The 27,334-nt window shown below is 48.6% G+C and overlaps 1 protein-coding gene and 1 long non-coding RNA gene across 5 annotated transcripts in view; both read right to left on the bottom strand.

The window, feature by feature from the left end:
- LOC310689448 (uncharacterized protein) overlaps positions 1-22,217 on the bottom strand; it is a 34,197-nt gene extending 11,980 nt beyond the window's left edge. The window contains exons 1-10 of one of the 4 annotated variants that reach the window (XM_083467186.1): positions 21,949-22,217; positions 17,951-18,004; positions 17,618-17,674; positions 16,237-16,329; positions 13,563-13,655; positions 10,892-10,984; positions 9,910-9,975; positions 9,584-9,640; positions 8,591-8,680; positions 1,368-1,496 (exon numbers count right to left, since the gene is read on the bottom strand). In XM_083467186.1, the coding sequence (XP_083323312.1) occupies positions 1,368-1,496; positions 8,591-8,680; positions 9,584-9,640; positions 9,910-9,975; positions 10,892-10,984; positions 13,563-13,655; positions 16,237-16,329; positions 17,618-17,674; positions 17,951-18,004; positions 21,949-22,011 (795 nt within the window). In that variant the 5' untranslated portion in view covers positions 22,012-22,217. Of the gene's footprint in view, positions 1-1,367; positions 1,497-6,560; positions 7,041-8,590; positions 8,681-9,583; positions 9,641-9,909; positions 9,976-10,891; positions 10,985-12,261; positions 12,319-12,594; positions 12,649-13,562; positions 13,656-16,236; positions 16,330-17,617; positions 17,675-17,950; positions 18,005-21,948 lie in introns of those variants that run through there. The other 3 variants (XM_083467187.1, XM_083467189.1, XM_083467188.1) reach the window with 3 other exon arrangements.
- On the bottom strand, positions 3,468-4,047 carry LOC310689606. The gene is made up of 2 exons (XR_014517552.1): positions 3,939-4,047; positions 3,468-3,694 (listed from the first exon to the last, which is right to left on the bottom strand). It is a non-coding gene; the product is annotated as an uncharacterized lncRNA (long non-coding RNA).
- Positions 22,218-27,334: the final 5,117 nt, after the last annotated feature.

Below are 27,334 nucleotides of genomic sequence, written 5' to 3'. Positions count from 1 at the left end.
AGCCTGTGCGATATGAAGGATTGCAAGTGGACTCTGGCTGCATTGTGGCCGCGATCCCTGGGCTCATCTGTTCCGTGCAGCAGAATGAGGAGTCCTTAGACTGCCTGGCTGTCCTGGATTACCAAGAGGACATTCCCTCCTGGAGCCACATTAAGCCCCGAGAGGACAGAGTGTCCTGGGGGGTCCAGGGGGGGCTGCCCCGTCTGAGCATCTCGGCATGGAGAGGGCAGGTGCCACGCATGCAGAAGGCACAGACTTCCTGGTTGGCAGAAAAGGCGGGCGAGAGGCAAAAGGATAGAATTTTGCAAAATTAGGCTTAGGAGAAGACATATAAAGACTGGAAAGGAATGTGGAAAATGACTGTTGTTAAAAACCCCCTGAAATTATGACATGTCCAGGCTTTGTTGGACTTATTGAACAAAAGACTTTGTTCCAGTACTCAAGAGTGGATCCCAGGCCAAGACCGACTAGCCAGACCAGCCAGCTCCTACAGAAGGAAGAAACCTCCGATAAAGAGGACTGGCAAAATAAACTACAGAACTATGCAGGACAGATTAGTTAACTTGAAACCCAAGAAAGAAAGAAGACTTTTAATTTTAAAAAAGCGACAAATGTTTAGTGCATATTGTTTAAGCTTTGTGTGTTGATTTTTCCATTAGTATAACTTTTAAAAGTCGCTTGTAATAAGATGAAGGTTTAAAATTGAAATATTGAGAGTATAAGGATTTAAGGATGTGCGTGAACGAATATTAAGTAATGAAACCAAGAGAGGGAAGGGATGTCAATCCAAATTATGGTTTAAAAATTTGCTGATGATGCTTTTGTTGTTATTTTTGGAAACTTAATAAAATATTATTTTTAAAAAAGAAGTTTGCAAAGTTATGCGTTACCTGGAGGAAGTGGGTACAGTCTCCTGTAACACTAGAACTTGGAATGAAGCTGAAGGCTGGAAGATTCGGCGCAGGTGAAAGAAAGTGCTTCTTTGCACCATGCATAGTTTAGCTGTGGAACTCCCCGACACAGGAAGTAGCGATGGCCAAAATGGCTTTAAAAGAGGACTGGAGGAGGAGAGGGCTATTGATGGCTACAAGCCACAGCTGGAGGAAGCAATGTTTCTGAAGCCCAGCAGCCCCAGGAGGGAAAAGTGCTCTCATGCTCAGATCCTGCGTGAGGGTTTCTCATAAGGGGATCCAGGTGGGTCTTGATATGTTCTCGTGCCAAACCCCAACATCTCCAGGTAGGGCTCAGAGAGACCCAAACCCCAAACCCTGGAGAGCAATTGCTGGCAGTCAGTGGGCACCGCATGGACCACCGCTCTGACTCAGGGTGAGACATCTTTGACGCCACACAACAGCCCAGACACTCACCAAGTTCGTCATGAGGCCTCTGCTGAGGGCGGAGAGGCTGCCGGTTCGGTAAGCGGTCATTCTGCTTCTCTGGCGCTGGGTCGTCCTAGGAATCCGCAGCGCCTCCAGGTCCCTCTTCCCGGGGTCGTCCTGCAAGGTCAACAGCAAATGGCAATGATATCGAAGAGTCTCCAATTAGGATTTCAGCATCAGTGGGTCTGGAGGGCCTGAGAACCTAAGGAAAACCTGGCTGCTGGGTCAGGGTCCCGATCCTGTTCTTGCACCCTGTTCTCTCAGCGGGCAGCCCGATGTCTTGGGGGAAAGCTTCCCCACTCAGTGCTAGATTTAAAGGTAAAGATAAAGGGACCCCTGACCGTTAGGTCCAGTCATGGCTGACTCGGGTTGCGGCGCTCATCTCACTTTATTGGCCGAGGGAGCCGGCGTACAGCTTCCGGGTCATGTGGCCAGCATGACTAAGCCGCTTCTGGCGAACCAGAGCAGTGCATGGAAACGCCGTTTACCTTCCTGCCAGAGCGGTACCTATTTATCTACTTGCACTTTGATGTGCTTTTGGACTGCTAGGTTGGCAGGAGCTGGGACTGAGCAACGGGAGCTCACCCCGTCGTGGGGATTCGAACCGCCGACCTTCTGATCAGCAAGTCCTAGGCTCTGTGGTTTAACCCACAGCGCCACCTGCGCTGGATTTACATATAAGCTAAACAAGCTACAGTATAGCTTAGGGCCAGGGTCGTCTTACCCATAGGCGTAGAGTTGCGGGGCACCTGGGCGCCAGGCTCTCAGGGGCTACCTTTGAAGGTGACCCGGAAACTGCAACTAATCCAGAATGCGGCAGCTAGACTGGTGACTGGGAGCGGCCGCCAAGACCATATAACACCGGTCCTGAAAGGCCAACATTGGCTCCCAGTATGTTTTTGAGTGAAATTCAAAGTGCTGGTGCTGACCTTTAAAGCCCTAAACGGCTTCGGCCCAGTAGACCTGAAGGAGCGTCTCCACCCCCATGATTCTGCCCGGACACTGAGGTCCAGCTCCGAGGGCCTTCTGGCTTTTCCCCCATTGCGAGAACCCAGGTTACAGGGAACCAGGAAGAGGGCCTTCTCGGTGGTGGCACCCACCCTGTGGAACGCCCTCCCACCAGATGTCAAGGAAATAAACAGCTTTCTGACTTTTAGAAGACATCTGAAGGCAGCCCTGCTTAGGGAAGTTTAAAATGTGTGACATTTTAATGTATTTTTAATCTTTGTTGGAAGCCGCCCAGAGTGGCTGGGGAAACTCAGCCAGATGGGCGGGGTACAAATAATAAATTGTTGTTGTTGTTGTTGTTGTTAAGTGTTGAGGGAACTGTCAGAATAGATTTATAGGATACCAAGGGGGGAAAGAGCAGGAGAGGTTCCACTGTGCAGGTGTAAATCTTTGCACACATGGGAACGAGCTGGTGGCTACAACTCTCCATGTTGAAGGTGCCACCAGAGTCCTCTGCAAAGTCCCACCAAACTGTGTGTGTGCTAACTTTGTGAAGAGCTCGGAAGATGGCAAGCGTATTTCATGACATTCTTGTTGTCCTAACAAATATACCAACCAGGGCCGGATTGAGGTTTGATGTGGCCCTCAGCTCCTGAAGGTAATGGGGCCCTTTCTATGTCCAGCTGTCCTTTGTCAACAACAAATCGTCACTGTTTTTTGTGTTGAATATATGCTATATGGTAATTTATGGACCTCATAGGTATATGGCCTTTGGTTTGGACTCAGTCTTATGTTTCCCTCCCCTTATGGTTTTGACTTTTAAAATGAGGCTGCATTTTAAATTGTGTTTTTTCCCCTTTTCCTTTTCTTATTGTGTTTTTATTGAAATTTTATTGGTGTTAGCCGCCCTGAGCCCGGCTCTGGCCGGGGAGGATGGGGTATAAATAAAATTATTATTATTATTATTAAAGCCATTTGCACATGCAGAATGTAGGCACCCTATATATAGAAAGGAGCAAACCAGGGATATTTTAGGGAGCAGGATATTGTTGAACTGAAATACAATTAAGAAGTAGTATATTAATAGTGAAATACAATTAAGAAGTACAGTATATTAATAGTGAAATAATTATTAAGCTCTAACTTGAAAGGATTTTTTATTCATAACAAACTTAATAATGCAAACACATTGGCATTTGGCAAGAAGAAAAGTTCCTTTAGAAACACCATTTACAAAGACTCATCATCTTGTCTCTAGAAATTTGCTATAACATGAAATAATAATAGTAAATGAATGATATTTGAGGGAGCAGGCTAGCAGGCGGGGCCCATGACTTACATCATAGGAGCCGACACAACACAAAACACTTCTTCAGATACACTGAAACAGAAGTTGCCAGATCCTTCTATATAGTGAGTAATACCCCTCCCCACCTTCTCACTATATAGAAGGATCTGGCAACTTCTGTTTCAGTGTATCTGAAGAAGTGTGCATGCACACGAAAGCTCATACCAAGAACTAACTTAGTTGGTCTTTAAGGTGCTACTGGAAGGAACTTTTTTATTTTGACTATGGCAGACCAACACGGCTACCTATCTGTAACACAAAACACTGTTGCTGTAGGTAGGTTTTATTTTATTTGCTTTTTATCTTATTTTTTTGGAAATGTACATCCAGTTTTTTCTTCCTTTAAATTTCTTGGGGGCCCTCAAGAGAGTGGGGCCCGAAGCTATAGCTTGTTTAGCTTATACGTAAATCTGGCACTGGTACCAACCCGATATGGATCTTGGAGAAGCAAAATCATGTGCTTTCCAGTGTACGCCAAACGCAAGATCTTGCCTTATGCTGAATTGGATCACTAGGGCATCTAACTCGGTCGTGTCTGGGGGTCTACACTGAGCAGCAGTGACTCCCAAGGGTTTCAGACAGACAGGAGACGTCAAGGTCTGATCCTGACCCCTTCTGCATGCAAAGGAGGTGCTCTGGCACTGAGTCACAGCTGCCTCATGCATTCCACGTCCCTCCCAGTTCTGAAATCTCCACTTCAAATTGTAGCTCCTTAACAGCTGAGGATTGGAATAAATGTTGAAGATATTCCCCACCCCCACCCCCCACATTACATATTACCTCTAAAAATACTACGGTATGTCAGACGGCCTCGTAATACCTAATGATCCCAAACACCTCATACCCTCCAACACTTCTCTGATGATAAATAGGGCTTTCCTGTATAATAATAATAATAATACAGTGGACGCTCGGGTTGTGAACGTGATCCATGTGGGAAGCACGTTCGCAACCTGCAGCGTTCGCAACCTGCAGCACTGCGTCTGGGTTGTGATTAGGTCTTCTGCGCATGCGCAAGCGCCGAAACCCGGAAGCAACCTGTTCTGGTACTTCTAGTTCAGCGCTGTGTGCAACCCGAAATCGCACAACCCGAAGTGTCTGTAACCCGAGCTATGACTGTAATAAAATAATAATAATAATAATAATAATAATAATAATAATATATTTGTACCCCACTCATCTGACTAGGTTGCCCCAGCCACTCTGGGCTGCTTCCAACATATATAAAAACACAATAAAACCTTAAAAGGTTTCCCTATACAGGGCTGCTTTCAGGTGTCTTCTAAAGGTTATATAATTATGTATATCCTTGGCTCAGGGGTCACATAACTCCATACCCACTAACATTTCGCTGATGAAAATAGGGATGTCCTCAGGAATAGCAGGACATTCCTGGATCATATCAAAAACAGGGGCAGCTTCTCTAAATCCGGTCTTGTCCCCGGGAAATAGGGACACTTGGAGGGTCTAACATCCCCCTGCCTAATATCAAACCAGAAACCCCACAAGCGAGGTTCAACTCCAAGAACTGCAACCAGCTTTCTTAAGCTATGAGACGGGGAAAGAGGTCTGTGGAACCACCAGAGACATTAAAAAAACCTTTCACCCCACAGAGTACCAACCTCTGCCTCTGGAAGAGCATTGGGGCTCTCTGCCCCATATCCCCCGTCGGAAAAAGCCACAAGAGCGAAGGTGGCAGCTAAGCTCCAGGACAGCCAGGGCCCCATCTCCGAGGGTCCTGCGAAGAGGGTCCCTGCGGGATGCTTGCCCCGACTCCTCTTGCTGCTTTATGTCCCCCGTCCCACCACCGTAGCAGTCAGGAGAGGTTGAGTCACGGAGGCGGCGCCAGTTGTTAAACATTAGTAAATCCAGCAGAGAGAAATCCCGATTGCTGCTCCGCTGGGGTTTTTCCACTTGACCCCACACCTGGGCCAGGTGATGGGGTAGGAAAACATGGGAGCAGGGGGGTGAGTAGGGGGCTGAAAGGGTTAGAGGCGGTGGGCGTGCCTTCTTTTTAGGAACCAAACAGCCCCCTGTGTTGCAAAGAGAATGTCAGCAATGTCTAGGCGAAGCGATGACCATGTACATGCGCAATATGTGCAGTGGCTACATTATCACATGTTAAATAAGTTGGAGTTCTTGTTATTAAATATACCAAGAAAAAAGCACACCAGGAACTCAGGCCAACTCTTATCTCTAATTCTGTAACGAATTATTGTGTTATACATATCTTTATGAGTTTGAGTTTGTAATCTCTATTTGAGTTTGTAATCCTTATCTCTATCTGGGACAAGAAGCTACAGTTAGAACTGGATACGGAACAACTGATTGGTTCAAAATTGGGAAAGGAGTACGACAAGGCTGTATATTGTCTCCCTGCTTATTTAACTTATATGCAGAATTCATCATGCGAAAGGCTGGGCTGGATGAATCCCAAGCCGGAATTAAGATCGCCGGAAGAAATATCAACAACCTCAGATATGCAGGTGACACAACCTTGATGGCAGAAAGTGAGGAGGAATTAAAGAACCTTTTAAAGAGGGTGAAAAAGGAGAGCGCAAAATATGGTCTGAAGCTTAACATCAAAAAAACGAAGATCATGGCCACTGGACCCATCACCTCCTGGCAAACAGAAGGGGAAGAAATGGAGGCAGTGAGAGATTTTACTTTCTTGGGAATGGATTAATCTGCTTTGCATTCCTTTCTATGGGAAACGGCACTTTGGTTTTGGAACGCTTTGGTTTTGGAATGGACTTCTGGAACGGATTAAGTTTGTAAACCAAGATACCATCGTATGCTGTGAATCCCCTCACCCCGGCATGTTCCCAAATTCCAGAATCCTCCTCCCCAGCTGCTATTCTGTTTTTAAAAAGAAATAAAAATACTGAAATTATTGATTATTTATTGCATGTTTTGTTAATTAATTAATAGACTTCTTACATGTCAAAATGTCTTCCAAGCAGCTTACAAGGTTACAATTAGTGATAACACATAATTTGAAAGGCACACTAAAATACTTCCAGCAACATGTTTAGCTGTGATTCCTGTGTGACGGGGGTTGGACTAGATGACCCTTGGTGTCCCCTCCAGGTCTGTTCTTCAGCGTCCAGCGAGGACTCTGCGCCCTGGGTGGGGGCTCAGGCTTTGGGAGGCAGAGTATCTTCCTCGCTGGAATCTCCCTCGGACTCCGAGTGGCTCCCGATCCAAGTCTCGTTTTTGCTCCCCTGGGCAGGCGGAGCCACGATCATCAGCCCCGAGTAGCAGCCCCGGCAGACGGCCCGGGCACCCGAGCGCTGCTTCCCCCTGGCCCGCGCTGAGGCAGCCCCCCTGGCGGACCTCTTCGTCCTGAGCTTGAACAACAGCTCCTGCAGGGAAAGGGGAAAGAAGGAGGTAGGAGACACTCCAACAAACATCACCCCCCTCCCTGCGCCCACCCAACCGCTTTGATCGGCGGAAACAACTCCAGGTTTCACTTCACACCTGTTCCACACCTGAAAGCAGCACGGAGCCTGCGGAACTCCCTGCCTCTTGATGCCAACCAAGCACCTTCGCCGTGCTCTTTTTGGCACCCGCTTAAAACCTTCTTGCTTGGACATGCCTGTCCGGATGCTTAGAAAGTCAGGGTTTCTTTCAGGCCTTCTTTTAGTATTTAACTTTCCGCATGTTTTCAACTCCCATCATGGATTTGTTATCTTTAACTTCTGTAAACCATCAGCTATATTTTGGAAGCTACCAGCATGAGTTTGACCAAACTGCGGGAGGCAGTGGAAGACAGGAGGGCCTGGCGTGCTCTGGTCCAGGGGGTCATGAAGAAGCGGACACGACTAGACGACTAAACAACAACAGGAAGTGTGCCACAGACAGAGGGCAGGATGAGTCCTTACTCTCTCCTGCAGCCTCTGGAAGGCTCAGATTTGCCATCCCCTCAACCTGGAATAATCCCTCCTTGCCTTCAGTCCCACAAGGACTCCTATTTCACCCGTCAATGAGAGCCTTGCCAAGCTGGGCAAACATCTCTTAGGCTGGACTCCTGACAAGACAGGGATTCTTCCTCCCGCCACCCCAGGGCCAGACGTACCTGCAGAAAGCGATCTGGGTCGTATAAAAGCGGCTCTTCTGTCTCCGCAGGGCGCTGCAATTCAGGATGGCATAATGCTTAGGCCAAGTGGAGGGGTGGGGGGAAGACAGCATATTCTGAGAGAGGACCCCCCCCCAGCTGTCCATCTTCTGTCCTTGGAGTGGCAAGCCAGCTGTGGGTTAAGACGCAAAGCCAGAAGCGGGCGCTTCCTCGTTTGCCAAGGAGCAGCTGGCTGTGCAGAGCGCACCAACTTGCCCCCACATTTGAAAGCAGCACGGACCCTCCCATCGTGGATTTGTTGATTAATTTATTGTTTCATCTCTTGCAAACTGCTTTTAAAAAGAGGTTAATCAAGCGGAGGCTACAATACTATGGCTACCTCATGAGAAGAGAAGACTCCCTGGAAAAGACCCTGATGTTGGGAAAGATGGAGGGCACAAGGAGAAGGGGACGACGGAGGACGAGGTGGTGGGACAGTGTTCTCGAAGCTACCAGCATGAGTTTGACCAAACTGCGGGAGGCAGTGGAAGACAGGAGGGCCTGGCGTGCTCTGGTCCAGAGGGTCATGAAGAAGCGGACGCGACTAAACGACTCAACAGCAACAGGAAGTGTGCCACAAACAGAGGGCGGGATGAGTCCTTACTCTCTCCTGCAGTCTCTGGAAGGCTCAGATTTGCCATCCCCTCAACCTGGAATAATCCCTCCTTGCCTTCAGTCCCACAAGGACTCCTATTTCACCTGTCAATGAGAGCCTTGCCAAGCTGGGCAAACATCTCTTAGGCTGGACTCCCGACAAGACAGGGATTCCTCCTCCCGCCACCCCAGGGCCAGGCGTACCTGCGGGCTTGGATCCCGTGTTGGCAAAGTGGGTATATGAATCCGAAGGAGATCTGGGTCGAGGAAAGGCTGCTCTTTCTGCGAAGGGACCTGCAATTCAGGATGGCATAATGCTTAGGCCAAGTGGAGGGGTGGGGGGAAGAGAGCATTTCCTGAGAGAGGACCCCCCCCCCAGCTGTGGGTTAAGACGCAAGGCTAGACGCCGGCGCTTCCTCGTTTGCCAAGGAGCAGCTGGCTGTGCAGAGCGCTGATTGGCTAGCTTGGCTGGCAGTCACATAGCCATTCCCCACCCACAGGTGATATTTTCCAAAGCCCCCTTTAAAACCCTGAAGAATTGGCATTTGAGAAAGAGGTATGAGCACTGCAAAATAGCATCTGCCCAGACTGGAATCTTTCCCCCCATTACAGTGGTCCCTTGGTTCTCAAACGCCTTGGTACTCAAACAACTTGGAAACCAAACACTGTAAACCCAGAAGTAAGTGTTTCGGTTTGCGGACAATTTCAGAAGCCAAACATTCTTCATTTTGAGTGTTACACTGAGGTCTGTCTGTTTTTGCTATCTGTTCTGTGTTTTTGTGCCTTTTTCTTTTCATTTTTGTGACTGTGTGGAACCCAGTTCAGCTACTAATGGATTGTGTGACTGTAGTACATTGTTTATTGCTTTCCTTTTATGGATCAATGGTCTTGTTAGATTGTAAAATTCATGTTAAATTACTGTTTTAGCGGAGGATTTTTAAAGTCTGGAATGGATTAATCGGCTTTGCATTGCTTTCAATGGGAAAACGTGCCTTGCTTTGGAATACTTTGGTTTTGGAACGGACTTGTGGAACGGATTAAGTTTGAGAACCAAGGTACTGCTGTATTTCTATGACTCTTCCTTCATTTACCAATTCAAATCCACTAGCTGCCAGTCTGTCTCTGTGTCCACAGAGGAGCAGCTCAGAGACCAGCCCTGCAACTCTCCTCCTCTCTGTGGAAAACGTTTGTGCTTACCTGATGAAGAGGTGTGTGACAACTGGAGCAGTACCTCCGCTGATTTCGTCTCCGCACCTGTTCACGGAGGAAAAAGAGCATCAAAGTGCTGCCCCTGTTCCCAGCCAGCCCATGGCTCTTGCAGGAACAGGCAGAGAGAAATCTCCGCCCTGGGGCCAAAAGAGAGTCAGGGACGGGGCAATGTTTCCAGGCCATCTCCTTGGGCTGCCAGATTGTGAAGCTGACCCAGTGGATATCAAGGGGGCTTTTTATGGCAAGGGTCTCTGGACAAGGCAGGGGGGCTCCCTCTGCCCCCCACCTTCCAGCCCCCACAGCCCCAGACATACCTGTGCGCCTTGATCCCCGCCTAACAAGATGTCCTCCACCGATCGGACGTTTCTCTTGGAAGCCTCCTGCAGAAGGAGTGAAATGGGGAATGCCGGACAGTCGCACAACAGGGCATTGCCGTTCAACCTTGTATAATACTGAGACCAAGCTCAGTTGTGGGAGAAAAGGAAGCTTTTCCCAAGAGGCTCCAGCAGTCCTCCGTCTTCTCTCCTTTCAGGGATGGCCCTGCTGTGGGTTCACAATCTCTGGAGACACAAACCCAGAAGCCACCGGCTCCCCCCGTGTCAGGGAGAATCTGGCAGCGCCGAGTGCCGATTGGCTAGCCTTGGTTGCCGTCAGACAAAGCTGTGCAGCAACGAGGCTAGGATTTAGTCTAGGGGGCAGGCGCACCAACCTGCCCCCACATTTGAAAGCAGCACGGAGCTTGCGGAACTCCCTGCCTCTTGATGCCAACCAAACACCTTTTCGGCACCTGCTTAAAACATTCTTTTTTGGACAAGCCTGTCCGGATGCTTAGAAGGTCAGTGTTTCTTTCAGGCCTTCTTTTAGTATTTAACTTTCCGCATGTTTTCAACCCCTATCATGGATTTGTTATCTTTATCTTTTGTAAACCATCAGCTATATTTTGGAAGCTGCCAGCATGAGTCTGACCAAACTGCGGGAGGCAGTGGAAGACAGGAGTGCCTGGTGTGCTCTGGTCCATGGGGTCACGAAGAAGCGGACACGACTAGACGACTAAACAACAACAGGAAGTGTGCCACACACAGAGGGCAGGATGAGTCCTTACTCTCTCCTGCTGCACCTGGAAGGCTCAGATTTGCCATCCCCTCGACCTGGAATAATCCCTCCTTGCCTTCAGTCCCACAAGGACTCCTATTTCACCCGTCAATAGGAGCCTTGCCAAGCTGGGCAAACATCTCTTAGGCTGGACTCCCGACAAGACAGGGATTCATCCTCCCGCCACCCCAGGGCCAGACGTACCTGCGGGCTTGGATCCAGTGCTGGCAAGCTGGGCATATGAATCTGAAAGCGAACTGGGTCGTATAAAAGCGGCTTTTCTGTCGCCACAGGGCGCTGCAATTCAATATGGCATAATGCTTAGGCCAAGTGGAGGGGTGGACGGAAGAGAGCATATCCTGAGAGAGGACCCCCCCCCACCCCAGCTGTCCATCTTCTGTCCAGCAAACCAGCTGTGGGTTAAGACGCAAAGCCAGAAGCGGGCACTTCCTCGTTTGCCAAGAAGCAGCTGGCTGTGCAGAGCGCTGATTGGCTAGCTTGGGTGGCACTCACATTGCCATTCCCCACCCACAGGGGATATTTCCCAAAGCCCCCATTAAAACCCTGAAGAATTGGCATTTGAGAAAGAGGTATGAGCTCTGCAAAAGAGCATCTGCCCAGACTGGAATCTTTCCCCCCATTACAGTGGTCCCTTGGTTCTCAAACGCCTTGGTACTCAAACAATTTGGAACCCAAACACTGCAAACCCAGAAGCAATTGTTTCGGTTTGCGGACAATTTCGGAAGCCAAACATTCTTCATTTTGAGTGTTACACTGAGGTCTGTCTGTTTTTGCTATCTGTTCTGTGTTTTTGTGCCTTTTTCTTTTCGTTTTTGTGACTGCGTGGAACCCAGTTCAGCTACTGATGGATTGTGTGACTGTAAAGTTAAAGGTAAAGGGACCCCTGACCATTAGGTCCAGTCATGGCTGACTCTGGGGTTGCAGTGCTCATCTCACTTTACTGGCCGAGGGAGCCGGCGTACAGCTTCCGGGTCATGTGGCCAGCATGACTAAGCCGCTTCTGGCAAATCAGAGCAGCGCACGGAAACGCAGTTTACCTTCCCGCCGGAGCGGTACCTACTTGCACTTTGAGGTGCTTTCAAACTGCGAGGTTGGCAAGAGCAGGGACCGAGCAACGGGAGCTCACCCTGTCGCAGGGATTCAAACCGCCGACCTTCTGATCGGCAAGTCCTAGGCTCTGTGGTTTTAACCCACAGCGACACCAGCGTCGTACATTATTACTTTCATTTTATGGATCAATGGTCTCGTTAGATTGTAAAATTCATATTAAATTGCTGTTTATGGGGTGGTTTTTAAAAGTCTGGAACGGATTAATCGGCTTTGCATTGCTTTCAATGGGAAAACGCGCCTTGCTTTTGGAACGCTTTGGTTTTGGAACGGACTTCCAGAATGCATTAAGTTTGAGAACCAAGGTACCGCTGTATTTCTATGACTCTTCCTTCATTTACCTTTTGAAATCCACTAGCTGCCAGTCCGTCTCTGTGTCCACAGAGGAGCAGCTCAGAGACCAGCCCTGCACCTCTCCTCCTCTCTGTGGAAAACGTTTTGCTTACCTTATTAATAGCTGTGAAGCAACCGGGGCAGTACCACGGCCAATCTTCACTCCGAGCCTGTTCACGGAGGAAAAAGAGCATCAAAGTGCCGCCCCTGTTCCCAGCCAGCCCATGGCTCTTGCAGGAAGAGGCAGAGAGAAATCTCCGCCCTGGGGCCAAAACAGAGTCAGGGACGGGGCAATGTTTCCAGATCATCTCCTTGGGCTGCCGGACTGTGAAGCTGACCCAGTGGATATGAGGGGGGCTTTTCTGGCAAGGGAGTGAGGGGTCTCCGGACAAGGCAGGGGGCTCCCTCTGCCCCCCACCTTCCAGCCCCCACAGCTCCAGACATACCTGGCGACGTGGCAAGGTGTCCTCCACCGATCGGACGTTTCTCTTGGAAGCCTCCTGCAGAAGGAGTGAAATGGGGAATGCCGGACAGTCGCACAACAGGGCATTGCCGTTCAACCTTGTATAATACTGAGACCAAGCTCGGTTGTGGGAGAAAAGAAAGCTTTTCCCAAGAGGCTCCACCAGTCCTCCATCTTCTCTCCTTTCAGGGATGGCCCTGCTGTGGATTCACAATCTCTGGAGCCACAAACCCAGAAGCCACCGGCTCCCCCTGTGTCAAGGAGAATCTGGCAGCGCCGAGTGCCGATTGGCTAGCCTTGGTTGCCGTCAGACAAAGCTGTGCAGCAACGAGGCTAGGATTTAGTCTGGGGGGCAGGCGCACCAACTTGCCCCCATATTTGAAAACAGCACGGAGCCTGCGGAACTCCCTGCCTCTTGATGCCAACCAAACACCTTTTCAGCACCTGCTTAAAACATTCTTTTTTGGACAAGCCTGTCTGGATGCTTAGAAGGTCCGTGTTTCTTTCAGGCCTTCTTTTAGTATTTAACTTTCCGCATGTTTTCAACCCCATCATGAATTTGTTATCTTTATCTTTTGTAAACAATCAGCTATCTTTTGGAAGCTGCCAGCATGAGTCTGACTAAACTGCGGGAGGCAGTGGAAGACAGGAGGGCCTGGTGTGCTCTGGTCCATGGGGTCACGAAGAGGCGGACACGACTAGACGACTAAACAACAACAGGAAGTGTGCCACTAACAGAGGGCAGGATGAGTCCTTACTCTCTCCTGCAGCCTCTGGAAGGCTCAGATTTGCCATCACCTCAACCTGGAATAATCCCTCCTTGCCTTCAGTCCCACAAGGACTCCTATTTCACCCGTCAATGAGAGCCTTGCCAAGCTGGGCAAACATCTCTTAGGCTGGACTCCCGACAAGACAGGGATTCCTTCTCCAACACCCCAGGGCCAGACGTACCTGCGGGTTTGGATCCAGTGTTGGCAAGGTGGGTATATGAATCTGAAAGCGAGCTGGGTCGTATAAAAGCGGCTCTTCTGTCTTCGCAGGGCGCTGCAATTCAATATGGCATAATGCTTAGGCCAAGTGGAGGGGTGGACGGAAGAGAGCATATCCTGAGAGAGGACCCCCCACCCCACAGCTGTCCATCTTCTGTCCAGCAAACCAGCTGTGGGTTAAGACGCAAAGGCAGAAGTGGGCACTTCCTTGTTTGCCAAGAAGCAGCTGGCTGTGCAGAGCGCTGATTGGCTAGCTTGGGTGGCACTCAGATCAGCCATTCCCCGCCCACAGGGGATATTTCCCAAAGCCCCATTTAAAACCCTGAAGAACTGGCATTTGAGAAAGAGGTATGAGCACTGCAAAAGAGCATCTGCCCAGACTGGAATCTTTCCCCCCATTACAGTGGTCCCTTGGTTCTCAAACGCCTTGGTACTCAAACAACTTGGAAACCAAAAACTGCAAACCCAGAAGTAAGTGTTTCGGTTTGCGGACAATTTTGGAAGACAAACATTCTTCATTTTGAGTGTTACACTGAGGTCTGTCTGTTTTTGCTATCTGTTCTGTGTTTTTGTGCCTTTTTCTTTTCGTTTTTGTGACTGCGTGGAACCCAGTTCAGCTACTGATTGATCGTGTGACTGTAATGTTAAAGGTAAAGGGACCCCTGACCGTTAGGTCCAGTCATGGCTGACTCTGGGGTTGCAGTGCTCATCTCGCTTTATTGGCAGAGGGAGCCGGTGTACAGCTTCCGGGTCATGTGGCCAGCATGACTAAGCCGCTTCTGGCAAATCAGAGCAGCGCACGGAAACGCTGTTTACCTTCCCGCCGGAGCGGTACCTACTTATCTACTTGCACTTTGAGGTGCTTTCAAACTGCTAGGTTGGCAGGAGCAGGGACCGAGCAACGGGAGCTCACCCTGTCGCAGGGATTCAAACCGCCGACCTTCTGATCGGCAAGTCCTAGGCCCTGTGGTTTAACCCACAGCGCCACCCGCGTTGTACATTGTTTATTACTTTCATTTTATGGATCAATGGTCTCGTTAGATTGTAAAATTCATGTTAAATTACTGTTTTAGGGGAGGATTTTTAAAGTCTGGAATGGATTAATCGGCTTTGCATTGCTTTCAATTGGAAAACGCGCCTTGCTTTTGGAATGCTTTGGTTTTGGAACGGACTTCTGGAATGGATTAAGTTTGAAAACTAAGGTACTGCTGTATTTCTATGACTCTTCCTTCATTTACCTTTTCAAATCCACTAGCTGCCAGTCCGTCTCTGTGTCCACAGAGGAGCAGCTCAGAGACCAGCCCTGCAACTCTCCTCCTCTCCGTGGAAAACTTTTGTGCTTACCTGACTCATAGCTGTGAAGCAACCGGGGCAGAACCTCCATCTCCAATCCTGTTCACAGAGGAAAAAGAGCATCAAAGTGCCGCCCCTGTTCCCAGGCAGCCCATGGCTCTTGCAGGAACAGGCAGAGAGAAATCTCCGCCCTGGGGCCAAAAGAGAGTCAGGGACGGGGCAATGTTTCCAGATCATCTCCTTGGGCTGCCGGACTGTGAAGCTGACCCAGTGGATATCAAGGGGGCTTTTCTGGCAAGGGAGTGAGGGGTCTCCGGACAAGGCAGGGGGCTCCCTCTGCCCCCCACCTTCCAGCCCCCACAGCTCCAGACATACCTGGCGACGTGGCAAGGTGTCCTCCACCGATCGGACGTTTCTCTTGGAAGCCTCCTGCAGAAGGAGTGAAATGGGGAATGCCGGACAGTCGCACAACAGGGCATTGCCGTTCAACCTTGTATAATACTGAGACCAAGCTCGGTTGTGGGAGAAAAGAAAGCTTTTCCCAAGAGGCTCCACCAGTCCTCCATCTTCTCTCCTTTCAGGGATGGCCCTGCTGTGGATTCACAATCTCTGGAGACACAAACCCAGAAGCCACCGGCTCCCCCTGTGTCAAGGAGAATCTGGCAGCGCCGAGTGCCAGTCATCTAGCCTTGGTTGCCGTCAGACAAAGCTGTGCAGCAACGAGGCTAGGATTTAGTCTGGGGGGCAGGCGCACCAACTTGCCCCCACATTTGAAAACAGCACGGAGCTTGCGGAACTCCCTGCCTCTTGATGCCAACCAAACACCTTTTTGGCACCTGCTTAAAACATTCTTTTTTGGACAAGCCTGTCCAGATGCTTAGAAGGTCCGTGTTTCTTTCAGGCCTTCTTTTAGTATTTAACATTCCGCATGTTTTCAAGCCCATCATGGATTTGTTATCTTTATCTTTTGGAAACCATCAGCTATATTTTGGAAGCTACCAGCATGAGTCTGACCAAACTGCGGGAGGCAGTGGAAGACAGGAGGGCCTGGCGTGCTCTGGTCCAGGGGGTCACGAAGAGTCGGACACGACAAAACGACTAAACAACAACAGGAAGTGTGCCACAAACAGAGGGCGGGATGAGTCCTTACTCTCTCCTGCAGCCTCTGGAAGGCTCAGATTTGCCATCACCTCAACCTGGAATAATCCCTCCTTGCCTTCAGTCCCACAAGGACTCCTATTTCACCCGTCAATGAGAGCCTTGCCAAGCTGGGCAAACATCTCTTAGGCTGGACTCCCGACAAGACAGGGATTCCTTCTCCAACACCCCAGGGCCAGACGTACCTGCGGGTTTGGATCCAGTGTTGGCAAGGTGGGTATATGAATCTGAAAGCGAGCTGGGTCGTATAAAAGCGGCTCTTCTGTCTTCGCAGGGCGCTGCAATTCAATATGGCATAATGCTTAGGCCAAGTGGAGGGGTGGACGGAAGAGAGCATATCCTGAGAGAGGACCCCCCCACCCCACAGCTGTCCATCTTCTGTCCAGCAAACCAGCTGTGGGTTAAGACGCAAAGCCAGAAGCGGGCGCTTCCTCGTTTGCCAAGGAGCAGCTGGCTGTGCAGAGCGCTGATTGGCTAGCTTGGGTGGCAGTCACATAGCCATTCCCCGCCCACAGGGGATATTTCCCAAAGCCCCCATTAAAACCCTGAAGAATTGGCATTTGAGAAAGAGGTATGAGCTCTGCAAAAGAGCATCTGCCCAGACTGGAATCTTTCCCCCCATTACAGTGGTACCTTGGTTCTCAAACGCCTTGGTACTCAAACAACTTGGAAACCAAAAGCTGCAAACCCAGAAGTAAGTGTTTCGGTTTGCGGACAATTTTGGAAGACAAACATTCTTCATTTTGAGTGTTACACTGAGGTCTGTCTGTTTTTGCTATCTGTTCTGTGTTTTTGTGCCTTTTTCTTTTCGTTTTTGTGACTGTGTGGAACCCAGTTCAGCTACTGATTGATTGTGTGACTGTAAAGTTAAAGGTAAAGGGACCCCTGACCATTAGGTCCAGTCATGGCCGACTCTGGGGTTGCGGCGCTCATCTTACTTTATTGGCCGAGGGAGCCGGCGTACAGCTTCCGGGTCATGTGGCCAGCATGACTAAGCCGCTTCTGGCGAACCAGAACAGGGCACGAAAACGCCGTTTACCTTCCCGCCGGAGCGGTACCTACTTATCTACTTGCACTTTGAGGTGCTTTCAAACTGCTAGGTTGGCAGGAGCAGGGACCGAGCAACGGGAGCTCACCCTGTCGCAGGGATTCAAACCGCCGACCTTCTGATCGGCAAGTCCTAGGCCCTGTGGTTTAACCCACAGCGCCACCCGAGTTGTACATTGTTTATTACTTTCATTTTATGGATCAATGGTCTCGTTAGATTGTAAAATTCATGTTCAATTGCTGCTTATGGGGTGGTTTTTAAAAGTCTGGAACGGATTAATCAGTTTTGCATTGCTTTCAACGGGAAAACACGCCTTGCTTTTGGAACGCTTTGGTTTTGGAATGGACTTCCACAATGCATTAAGTTTGAGAACTAAGGTACTGCTGTATTTCTATGACTCTTCCTTCATTTACCTTTTCAAATCCACTAGCTGCCAGTCCGTCTCTGTGTCCACAGAGGAGCAGCTCAGAGACCAGCCCTGCACCTCTCCTCCTCTCTGTGGAAAACGTTTTGCTTACCTTATTAATAGCTGTGAAGCAACCGGGGCAGTACCACGGCCAATCTTCACTCCAAGCCTGTTCACGGAGGAAAAAGAGCATCAAAGTGCCGCCCCTGTTCCCAGCCAGCCCATGGCTCTTGCAGGAAGAGGCAGAGAGAAATCTCCGCCCTGGGGCCAAAACAGAGTCAGGGACGGGGCAATGTTTCCAGGCCATCTCCTTGGGCTGCCGGATTGTGAAGCTGACCCAGTGGATATCAAGGGGGCTTTTCTGGCAAGGGAGTGAGGGGTCTCCGGACAAGGCAGGGGGCTCCCTCTGCCCCCCACCTTCCAGCCCCCACAGCTCCAGACATACCTGGCGACTTGGCAAGATGTCCTCCACCGATCGGACGTTTCTCTTGGAAGCCTCCTGCAGAAGGAGTGAAATGGGGAATGCCGGACAGTCGCACAACAGGGCATTGCCGTTCAACCTTGTATAATACTGAGACCAAGCTCGGTTGTGGGAGAAAAGGAAGCTTTTCCCAAGAGGCTCCAGCAGTCCTCCATCTTCTCTCCTTTCAGGGATGGCCCTGCTGTGGATTCACAATCTCTGGAGACACAAACCCAGAAGCCACCGGCTCCCCCTGTGTCAAGGAGAATCTGGCAGCGCCGAGTGCCGATTGGCTAGACTTGGTTGCCGTCAGACAAAGCTGTGCAGCAACGAGGCTAGGATTTAGTCTAGGGGGCAGGCGCACCAACTTGCCCCCACATTTGAAAGCAGCACGAAGCCTGTGGAACTCCCTGCCTCTTGATGCCAACCAAACACCTTTTCGGCACCTGCTTAAAACATTCTTTTTTGGACAAGCCTGTCCAGATGCTTAGAAGGTCCGTGTTTCTTTCAGGCCTTCTTTTAGTATTTAACTTTCTGCATGTTTTCAACTCCCATCGTGGATTTGTTGATTAATTTATTGTTTCATCTCTTGCAAACTGCTCTTAAAAAGAGGTTAATCAAGCAATATATATCAACCCAGTGCGGAATCTGTTGAGACGATGAGCATGATGGGACCTAATAAAAGCCTACAATGGATCTCAATTGTTTCATGTGATTTATTAAATCATGGGGAATGGGATTACTTGGGGGGGAAGCACTAAGGGGGTGGCACTGGGGCGCAGGAGGTGCAAATGACCGTTGGGTATTAAAAGAGGGTGGAGGAGAGGCCTGTCGACGGCCTGTGCCTTGTGGCATGCCGAGATGTTGCGCACATGATGGATGGGCTTTGCGGTTTTCCCCGCACAACCTTGAAGCGGCCTGTGAGGGGTGCGGCTGTGGTGGGTTTGCCAGTGGGCAGCGCTTCCCTGAATTTTTTTTGGGGGGGGCACAAGACCCCTTGGCGCCCCTAGTTGGGGGTGGTCTTGCTGGTGGTTCATTCTGGACATGGAGACACAAAGTGCATCATCCTAATCTGTGATTCTGTACTTGGGGTCCGGAAAAAAGAAGGAATGGCAGAAGGGTGAAACCAGTATCTGCTGGGAGACAAAGGATGAACAAGTACGTGATATATTGGGCAATAGATATTGGTCAAGATATAGACACGGAAGCATGGGAACGATTGTTGAATATGGATATAAAATTTACAGCATGTTATGGTTTAAGAGAAAATTATATGAAAAAGATATATCAATGGCATCTAACACTGAGTAAATTGGCAAAAATCTATAAATGTAATTCAAGTAAGTGTTGGAAATGTAAAGAGAAAGAAGGTTCTTTTTATCATATGTGGTGGTCTTGTAGTAAGGTCAAAGCTTACTGGGAAATGATATATAATGAAACGAAAAGGATGTTTAAAATAACCTTTGTAAAGAACAACCAGAAGCCTTTCTTTTGGGAATTATAGAATTACAGAACTACCTAAAATGCATAGAAACTTATCCATGTTTCATGTACAGTGGCAAGAATGTTTCTTGCCCCAAAGTGGAATGAAGCAGAAGTCCCAGCAAAGGAAGAATGGATACAAAAACTTATGGAATATGCATAAATGGCGAAACTTACCAGAAGAGTAAGAAATCAAGATAACATTTTTTAAATAAAAGAGTAAAAATGGTTTGTTCAATATTTACAGATAAATTATAAACAGATAAAAACACTGGCAGGTTTATTGTAATAACCTGCAGTTTCATAGGAGTATATATTTAAAGACGATGAATAAATGAGCAAATTAAATTTGGATATGCAGAAGATGTTAAAAATAAATTTAAGGAAAGAGGGGGAAGGAAGTCAAAATGTCAAGATGATTGTAAAATTAATGAAAATTAGTGAAATGTATAAACTTGAAAAGAAAGAAAAAGATGAGATTTTAGCAAAAAGGAAAAAAAGAAACAATTTCTGCTGCTTCGTTGTGGGTGGGTGTTGACATGATCGTTCAACAGAAGAGCCTATGGTGTTTGCCTTTCATTGGGGTCTGGCTATGGGGCTCCTTTGCATCCAAATTTCACGAATTGCTGTCCAGAGTTCCTGGAAGAAGGTGTGTGTTATTGCACAAGCCCTGCAGGCAGCGGCAGTGTCAGGTACATATCAGAAGAGGTGATGGACAGTCAGTCCTCTCCCTCCCGGCTCCTGGGCCTTCTGGGAATCTGGCATGGGGCAGGATCTGGGAAACCAGAGAGTCACCCAGACAGAGGCAACATTCTGACGTCAGATGGATTCTTCGCTGTGTTTTAGGATGGGCTCAGACTCGCAGGTCATATTGGCTGCGTTGGGGCTCAAACCAAGGAAGAACCGGTAACAGTATAAAGGGCATCGGAGCACGCGCAGAGTGTTTTCGCCTCTTCTTCGCTGAGAAACCACAACTGATGCCACTCTCAGAACTGGAAGGCACAACTTCCACGGCTGAGAACCCAGAATTTCTTTTGGTTTGGAACTAAGAGAATAAGGAACGTCTGGCTGCTGAATCGGTCCAGGGACCCACTGGGCCCAGTATCCTGCTCTCACAGCAGCCAGGAGCTTATGAGAACCCCACAATCAGGATTCGACCACGAGAGCCCTCTCCTGCCCCACCCCTTGCAAGGCAGGAATAAAGCGTTTTTTGTCAAATGCACTTCGTGTATTATGTATTCTCTCTCTCTCTCTCTCTTTTAATTGACTTAAGAAAATTATACAGACAGCAAAACGAAGAAGTCCAAGTTAACATTGCCTTCTGCTAATAAGAAATAATAATAACTATTACAATAATGAAAATACTAAAAATACATTTACTTCCCCTTTTGAACTTCTCTTCTTGTTACAAAATATTACTATTCTATAAGAATCTATTATATCCTTTGCTGTCCCGTTTATTATTTTATTTCCCAAATTCAACCTAACCCTCCCCCCCTCCCCACTGCTTCCTGTGTGAGATCTTTCCCAACATAATATTTTTTTCTAGTTGCTTTAACAAAATAAAATAACATGAAAACTAATAAATTATAATTACTTCTTTTGTCCTTACATGCTTAACAATTGCCTATGAAGAGTTCTGCTTTAACACCATATTTCTTCATGTATTCCCCTATGCATTCCTATTCTGTATAGAATTTTTTATTGGAGCAGACCCTGATGGATGCCGCCATTTTTGCCATTATGTATTCTCATAGGTGTCTAAGATGAAATATTATCTGGAAGCAGCACCACGGACAGAATAAATGCCACACACAGGAAGAGCAAGGATGTAGTTGGAGTGCCTCACTTGCAGTTTTACAAATCATTTAATGTGTCAATACAAAGGGAAGCTGTTAATATTGCAGTTGTTGCATAAGGGATTATTATTATGACTGGAATGTGATTGAAATTAATCAGATTTTGGAACACAGAAATAAAGAAAATCATCAAACCATCAACTCTATCATGCGGGGGGGCACCTCATCTAAATTATATAATTTGGTTGAATGACTGGTATTACGAATTGTATTATAAATTGGAATTGTTATAATGAGGCTATTATTGGATCGTGGTTGAAAACTAATAAAAATATTATAAAAATGATGGAATATTATCTTGACCGTGGTCTTTTCTAGGTTCTTGTAAAGCCATCCAAGTTGATGGCCATCGCTGCCTGTTGTGGCAAGGAGTTCCGTAGTTTAACTATCTGCTGCATGAAGAAGAATGTCCTTTAGTCCATTCTGAATCTTCCAACCTTCCGTTCGGCGCCTACGGGTTCTAGTCTTTTGAGAGAGGAGGAGAAGTTTTCTCCATGATTTTACAATGTCGCCTCTTCCTCTCCTTATCTCTAAACTAAAAAGAGAGAAAGGGAAACTTTTCTCTGTCTGCTTTCTGTTCTCTGTGTGCATACATTTAAAATACGTTAAGAGGAATAAGAGCATTGCAAAAAATAAGCTCACCTGCCCTGTGCCAGCAGCTGCAAAGGCGAAGAGAGAGCCCAGGACCAGCCAAAACGTCTTCATGGTTGCCAGTTTGACTCTGTTTTCAGAGCCTAAAGCTGGAGAGACGTGGACATGAGGAGTCCAGGAATGTCCCTCCCTCTTTCTCTGGCCCTGGACCTTGACTCTTCATTTCCAGTAAATTTGAGGGGGGTTGGACAAGCGGGAAATCTCTGCCATGAGGACCTGTTAGCAAAAACAACTTAACAACTCGCCCCCACCTGTTGAGCTCCACAGTTCGTTCTTTCTTTCTTTCTTTCTTTCTTTCTTTCTTTCTTTCTTTCTTTCTTTCTTTAGTATTTATATACTGCGAAAAGTCAAAGCGTTGAACAAAAATAAACATAATATAAAACCAAAGTAAATAAACCACAGGCATGGAAGGCAGTGACTGGAGCTATTTATGGTTAAACAAGACAGAGTTACAAAACATGGACCCTATTGTACCAAGGGAAAGTACTGAAAGTATTCAAATGCCCTAAATCACTCTATCAGCCATCTATGTGATGCTTAAAAGTATACAGTGGTACCTTGGGTTACATATGCTTCAGGTTGCAGACTCCGCTAACCCGGAAATATTACCTCGGGTTAAGAACTTTGCTTCAGGATGAGAACAGAAATCATGCTCCGGCAGCACGGCGGCAGCAGGGGGCCCCATTAGCTAAAGTAGTGCTTCAGGTTAAGAACAGTTTCAGGTTAAGAACGGACCTCCAGAACGAATTAAGTACTTAACCCGGGGTATCACTGTATAATGAAGGAGCCAGACAAACCTCCCTGGGGAGAGCATTCCCCAAACGGGGAGCCACTGCAGAAAAGGCCCTGCTCTCGTGTTGCCGCGGGCGTTCCAGTTTCTGGTTGGGGTTGATGGGAACTCTACTCCAAAACATCTGGAGGGGAAATATAGAGCCAGACCCCCACCCAAACTAGCGGTATTGAACATTTCCCCCTGGAACAACATAGGTTTAAAAAGCAAAGCTAGCAGCAGTGAGGCTGAGCATTGCACAATTCAGGAGATATGAAAGGCAGTTACAAAAGCTTGCTGGTTCAGCAAAATATGGAGCATTGCTTTAGTGGGAAAATGGACAAAGAAATTAAGAATGGCCAGGGGGGAAATGAAAGTCACATTTAACTCTGAAAGGCTTTGATTTTGCTATGTACATCAAGAAATCTGCCTTTTTTTTTGTAGGCTTAAAGGTATCAGGGCGAAAACGCCATCGTTGCAAAATGCTGGTCTTTGGAACTTTTGACTGTTTGTTCATGCTGTAATACATATAATGGCCACAATCATGCCAGATACCAGAAACAGATCAAATAAAACTACTGGGGGGGGGGGTCTTATAAGTAGAACGTTATCTAATGACGCACCTTGGTAGGCTTGGCCAAACAAAGAAGTTTTATAGGAGGCGCCGAAAAAGAGTACAGTGAAGGCACCTGGCTGGTATCAATAGGAAGGGAGTTCCAAAGTGTTTTAGTGCTGCGACAGTAAAAGATCTGAGTTCTTACAAATGAGGAACGGGGGTCATGTGGAAATGATAACAGGGCCAATTCCGCCACTCAAAGCGGCTGAATGGGAGCCTCCAGGGTAAAGTGATTTTGCAGGTAAATTGGTCCCAAGTTGTATACTAATGGTATACCCTCCAACATGTCGCGATAAAAAACTGGGACACCATCTTCCATGAGATTGCAAACCGCCCCCCCCAAAAAACGTGCTTGGCAGGGCACGACACCCAAAAACACATGTTTTAGGGGTGCTCTATGAAACCACGGCTCTGGGATAAAATGGTGAAATCATGGCATGAGATTGCGGCGGCCAAAATCCCCATGTTTTTTCGGGGGGGGGGTGACAGGATGTCCTGGTTTTTCCGGGACAGTTGAGGGGTATGTAATAATACCTTGAACTTGGCCCAGTAGCAAATAGGCAGCCAGTGCATTTTCTCTGAGCACAGACGTCATCGGTTGACAAGGCCTCGATCATGTCAGCAATCGTGCTGCAACATTCTGTGAAGGCTCCTCCGTGTCAGAACGTTCCCTCTCAGGATAGTTGGTTCCTGGTAAATGGCAAATGGCCAAATGGCAGAGATTTCATTGTGGACTCTCTTGCCTCCCTTGAGCTTAGGGAAGGCATCATTTCCATCTTCTCTGTGGGTTCCACTCGGTACAGATTCTCTCCTGTTTCGATTATGAACTTCTAACAGGTCACCTCTTCCTCGCCTCACATGCATGTAACTGTCCTTCCTCCCTCCCTCCCTCCCTTCCCGCCTTCCTTTTCCAGCAAGAAGTACAGTAGAATCTCGGTTCTCGAATGACTCCATTGACGAACGTTTCGGAGCCTAAATGCAAAAAACCCAGAAGTAAATGCTTCCATTTTCAAACATGTCTCAAAAGTCGAATGGCTTCCGCTGCGTGTTTTCCAATTTTCTCACTTGAATTTTCTGACAGATTACGTTTGAAAACTGAGCTTCCACCATATTCAGAATTTACTGCCTCCAGGACGTGGCATTTTTCCTGGTGCAACTAAAGACAATAGCGGGGGGGGGGGCGCTTTGGGGTTTTATTCCTCCCCATGGTCTGAATGAGCCAACCTGTCCATCTCCAATTTTCATATCCAGGAGTGCAGAAAGTGAAAACAGGTCTGGCAGCACCAAGCAAGCCCCGAGGAGGCAAAGCAAGTCATCTAGAGAGCCAAAAGGCCTCTGATGAGTTGTGGCTTGTTGGAAAAGGTTACAGCTGTCCTTCCTCAGAGAAAAGAGGCAGGAGACAGGCTGAGGAAGTGATCCAGGACTAGATATTTAACGGGGGCAGTTGTTAAAAGGGTAAAGGGACCCCTAACCATTAGGTCCAGTTGTAGCCGACTCTGGGGTTGCAGCGCTCATCTCGCTTTACTGGCTGAGGGAGCCGGTGTACAGCTTCCGGGTCACATAGCCAGCATGACTAAGCCGCTCCTGGCGAAACCAGAGCAGCGCACGGAAACTCCGTTTACCTTCCCGCCGGAGCAATACCCATTTATCTACTTGCACTTTGACGTGCTTTCGAACTGCTAGGTTGGCAGGAGCTGGGACTGAGCAACGGGAGCTCACCCCGTCGCGGGGATTCAAACCACCGACCTTCTGATCAGCAAGTCCTAGGCTCTGTGGTTTAACCCACAGCGCCACCCGCGTCCCTCTGTTAGAAGAGCTTTATTCCCCACACCAAGCGACAATTCCCAGAGGGGATAATAAAATCATAGAATGGTCGAATTGGAAGAGACCCCCACCCCCAAGGGTCTAGTCCAACCGCCGGTGATGCAGGAGTCTCAACTAAAGCATCTATGAGATGACACCGATGGGTTGGATTGTCATGGTCTGGTTCATGGGCGATCGAAGTCCCGGCTGGGGACGTCAGGACCGGGGACAAGATGGCGGGGTGGGAGCAGGAACGGGAGTCCAGAAGCCAGGAGTCGGGAAGCCAAGAGTCCAAGGGTCAGAGAGCTGGGAGTCAAGAAGCCAAGGGTCAAGAAGCAAGGAGTCACAAAGGCAGGGGTCCAAGGATCAAGGAGTCACGAAGGCAGGGGTCGGAGGATCAAGGAGTAAGGAGTCACGAAGACAGGGGTCCGAGGATCAAGGAGTCAACTGCAGCAAGGCAGGGAGCGTGTTGCTGTGGCAAAGAGCTGAAGGGAAATGCTGACCTTATATCCCTTCCCGGCTCTTGCCGCCAGGTGCTGTGAGTTACCAATCGGCCTCACCTGTGAGGCCACACCTTGCCTCTTCAGAACAAACTTAGGAAGGCCCCAGTCCTGGTCACAGGGCCTGGCTCCTGCACGCACACCTGACATGGATGCAGAGGGATGGGAAACCCCCTCCCCCAGGGAAGAAAGCTCAGAGCCCAGGGAGGGGTGGTGGGATGATGATGGGTGGTCAGAGGGAGAAGACGGAAGAGGAGGTGTTGGAATCTGAAGAGGCAACAGGGTTTAGTGAGCGGGAGGAGTCTGTGGCAGAGAGCAGTCCAGACTTTGCAGAGTCAACCTCTAAGAATCAGTGCCCCGAATGAGATCTTTGGTAGAGTCAAATGTTACAGCAGCCTTGTAACTACATCCAGAAAAACATGGCCGCCCCTGTGTCTGCACAGGCCTCTTGGGAAACTCAGAAACAGGGGTGACCTGTCAAGGGGCAGCAGAGAAGCGCCATCTCTCTTCAGCTGTAGCTCAGGGGTAGAGTATCTGCTTTGCATGTAGGTTCAAATCCTGCTGGAATCTCCCAGTAGGGTTGGGAAAGGCTCATGTCTGAAATCCTGGAGAGCTGTTGCCTGTCAGTGTAGACAATAGTTAGCTTGGGGGACTGGTGGCATCTGACTCGGTATAAGGCAGATTCCCATATTCCTTAATATGGGTCCCAGGATCAGTTCCCAGCTTACCTGGAGAAAAGAGTCTCAGCTGGCAGGTGAGAAGAACGACCCTTTCTCAGCTGCTGCCAATCAAAGTATATATCGGGTGCCATGGCCTGGTTGGACACAGAGGAATGGGGGGAGGAACCAGCTGGGGAACCCCCCGAGGGAGAAGGCTCAGATCCCAGGGATTGGTGGTGGGATGACGAAGAGTGGTCATAGGGAGAGGAGGAGGTATCGGAAGCTGAAGAGGCAACAGGGCTTAGTGAGCGGGGAGAGTCTGTGGCAGAGAGAAGTCCAGAATTAGAAGCAGAAGCTGAAGCAGGAGAGGCGGGAGACCAAGAGGCAGAGATGGGTCTGGCTGGTGCAGAGTCACGTGTGTCTCCTCCTGCTGCTGTGACAAGCTCTCCTCCTGCCTTGTCTCCCAGAACTAGGAGAGGCATGAACAGGGCGGAGGAGAGGTTGGCACATGCAGGCGCAGTCTTCCCTGTGTGGTGGCAGGGTCCTCCGATCTCAGCAGCTGCTTCACGGGGACAAGACCTGCCAGAGCTGAGTGGCTGTGCTCATTCGGCCTGACGCTCCTGTCCAGATCCGGCTTTTGCTCATAAACAGTCAACTCCCAACTCTGGGAAGGGAATAGGGGTTTCACAATCCCTCTCAGAACCCACAATTCTTCGGGGGAAGCCATTCATGGAAGAGGAGAGAGCTATGGATGGACCCTAGCCCTGGTGGCTCTGCTCAGCCTCCCGAGTCAGAGACAGTGATGCTTCTGATTCCCAGTTGCTGGAAACCGTAGGAAGGGAGAGGGCTCTTGTGTTCGAATCCTGCTTGTGTGTTTCCTACAGGTATCTGGTTGGTCATTCTGAGGACAGGAAGATGGACTGGGTGAGCCACTGGCCTGATCCTTATGTTCTTTTTATATATATGTATATATAATTGTTTATTAAATTTTATTTTACAACACAAACGCACACACTCATACAACTAAACA

The sequence above is a fragment of the Podarcis liolepis genome (assembly GCF_965112155.1).
Source record: "Podarcis liolepis genome assembly, chromosome: 12".
NCBI classification, from domain to species: Eukaryota; Metazoa; Chordata; class Lepidosauria; order Squamata; family Lacertidae; genus Podarcis; species Podarcis liolepis.
Note: the sequence above shows the minus strand (reverse complement) of the source record. Positions and strands in the feature narration are given on the sequence as shown.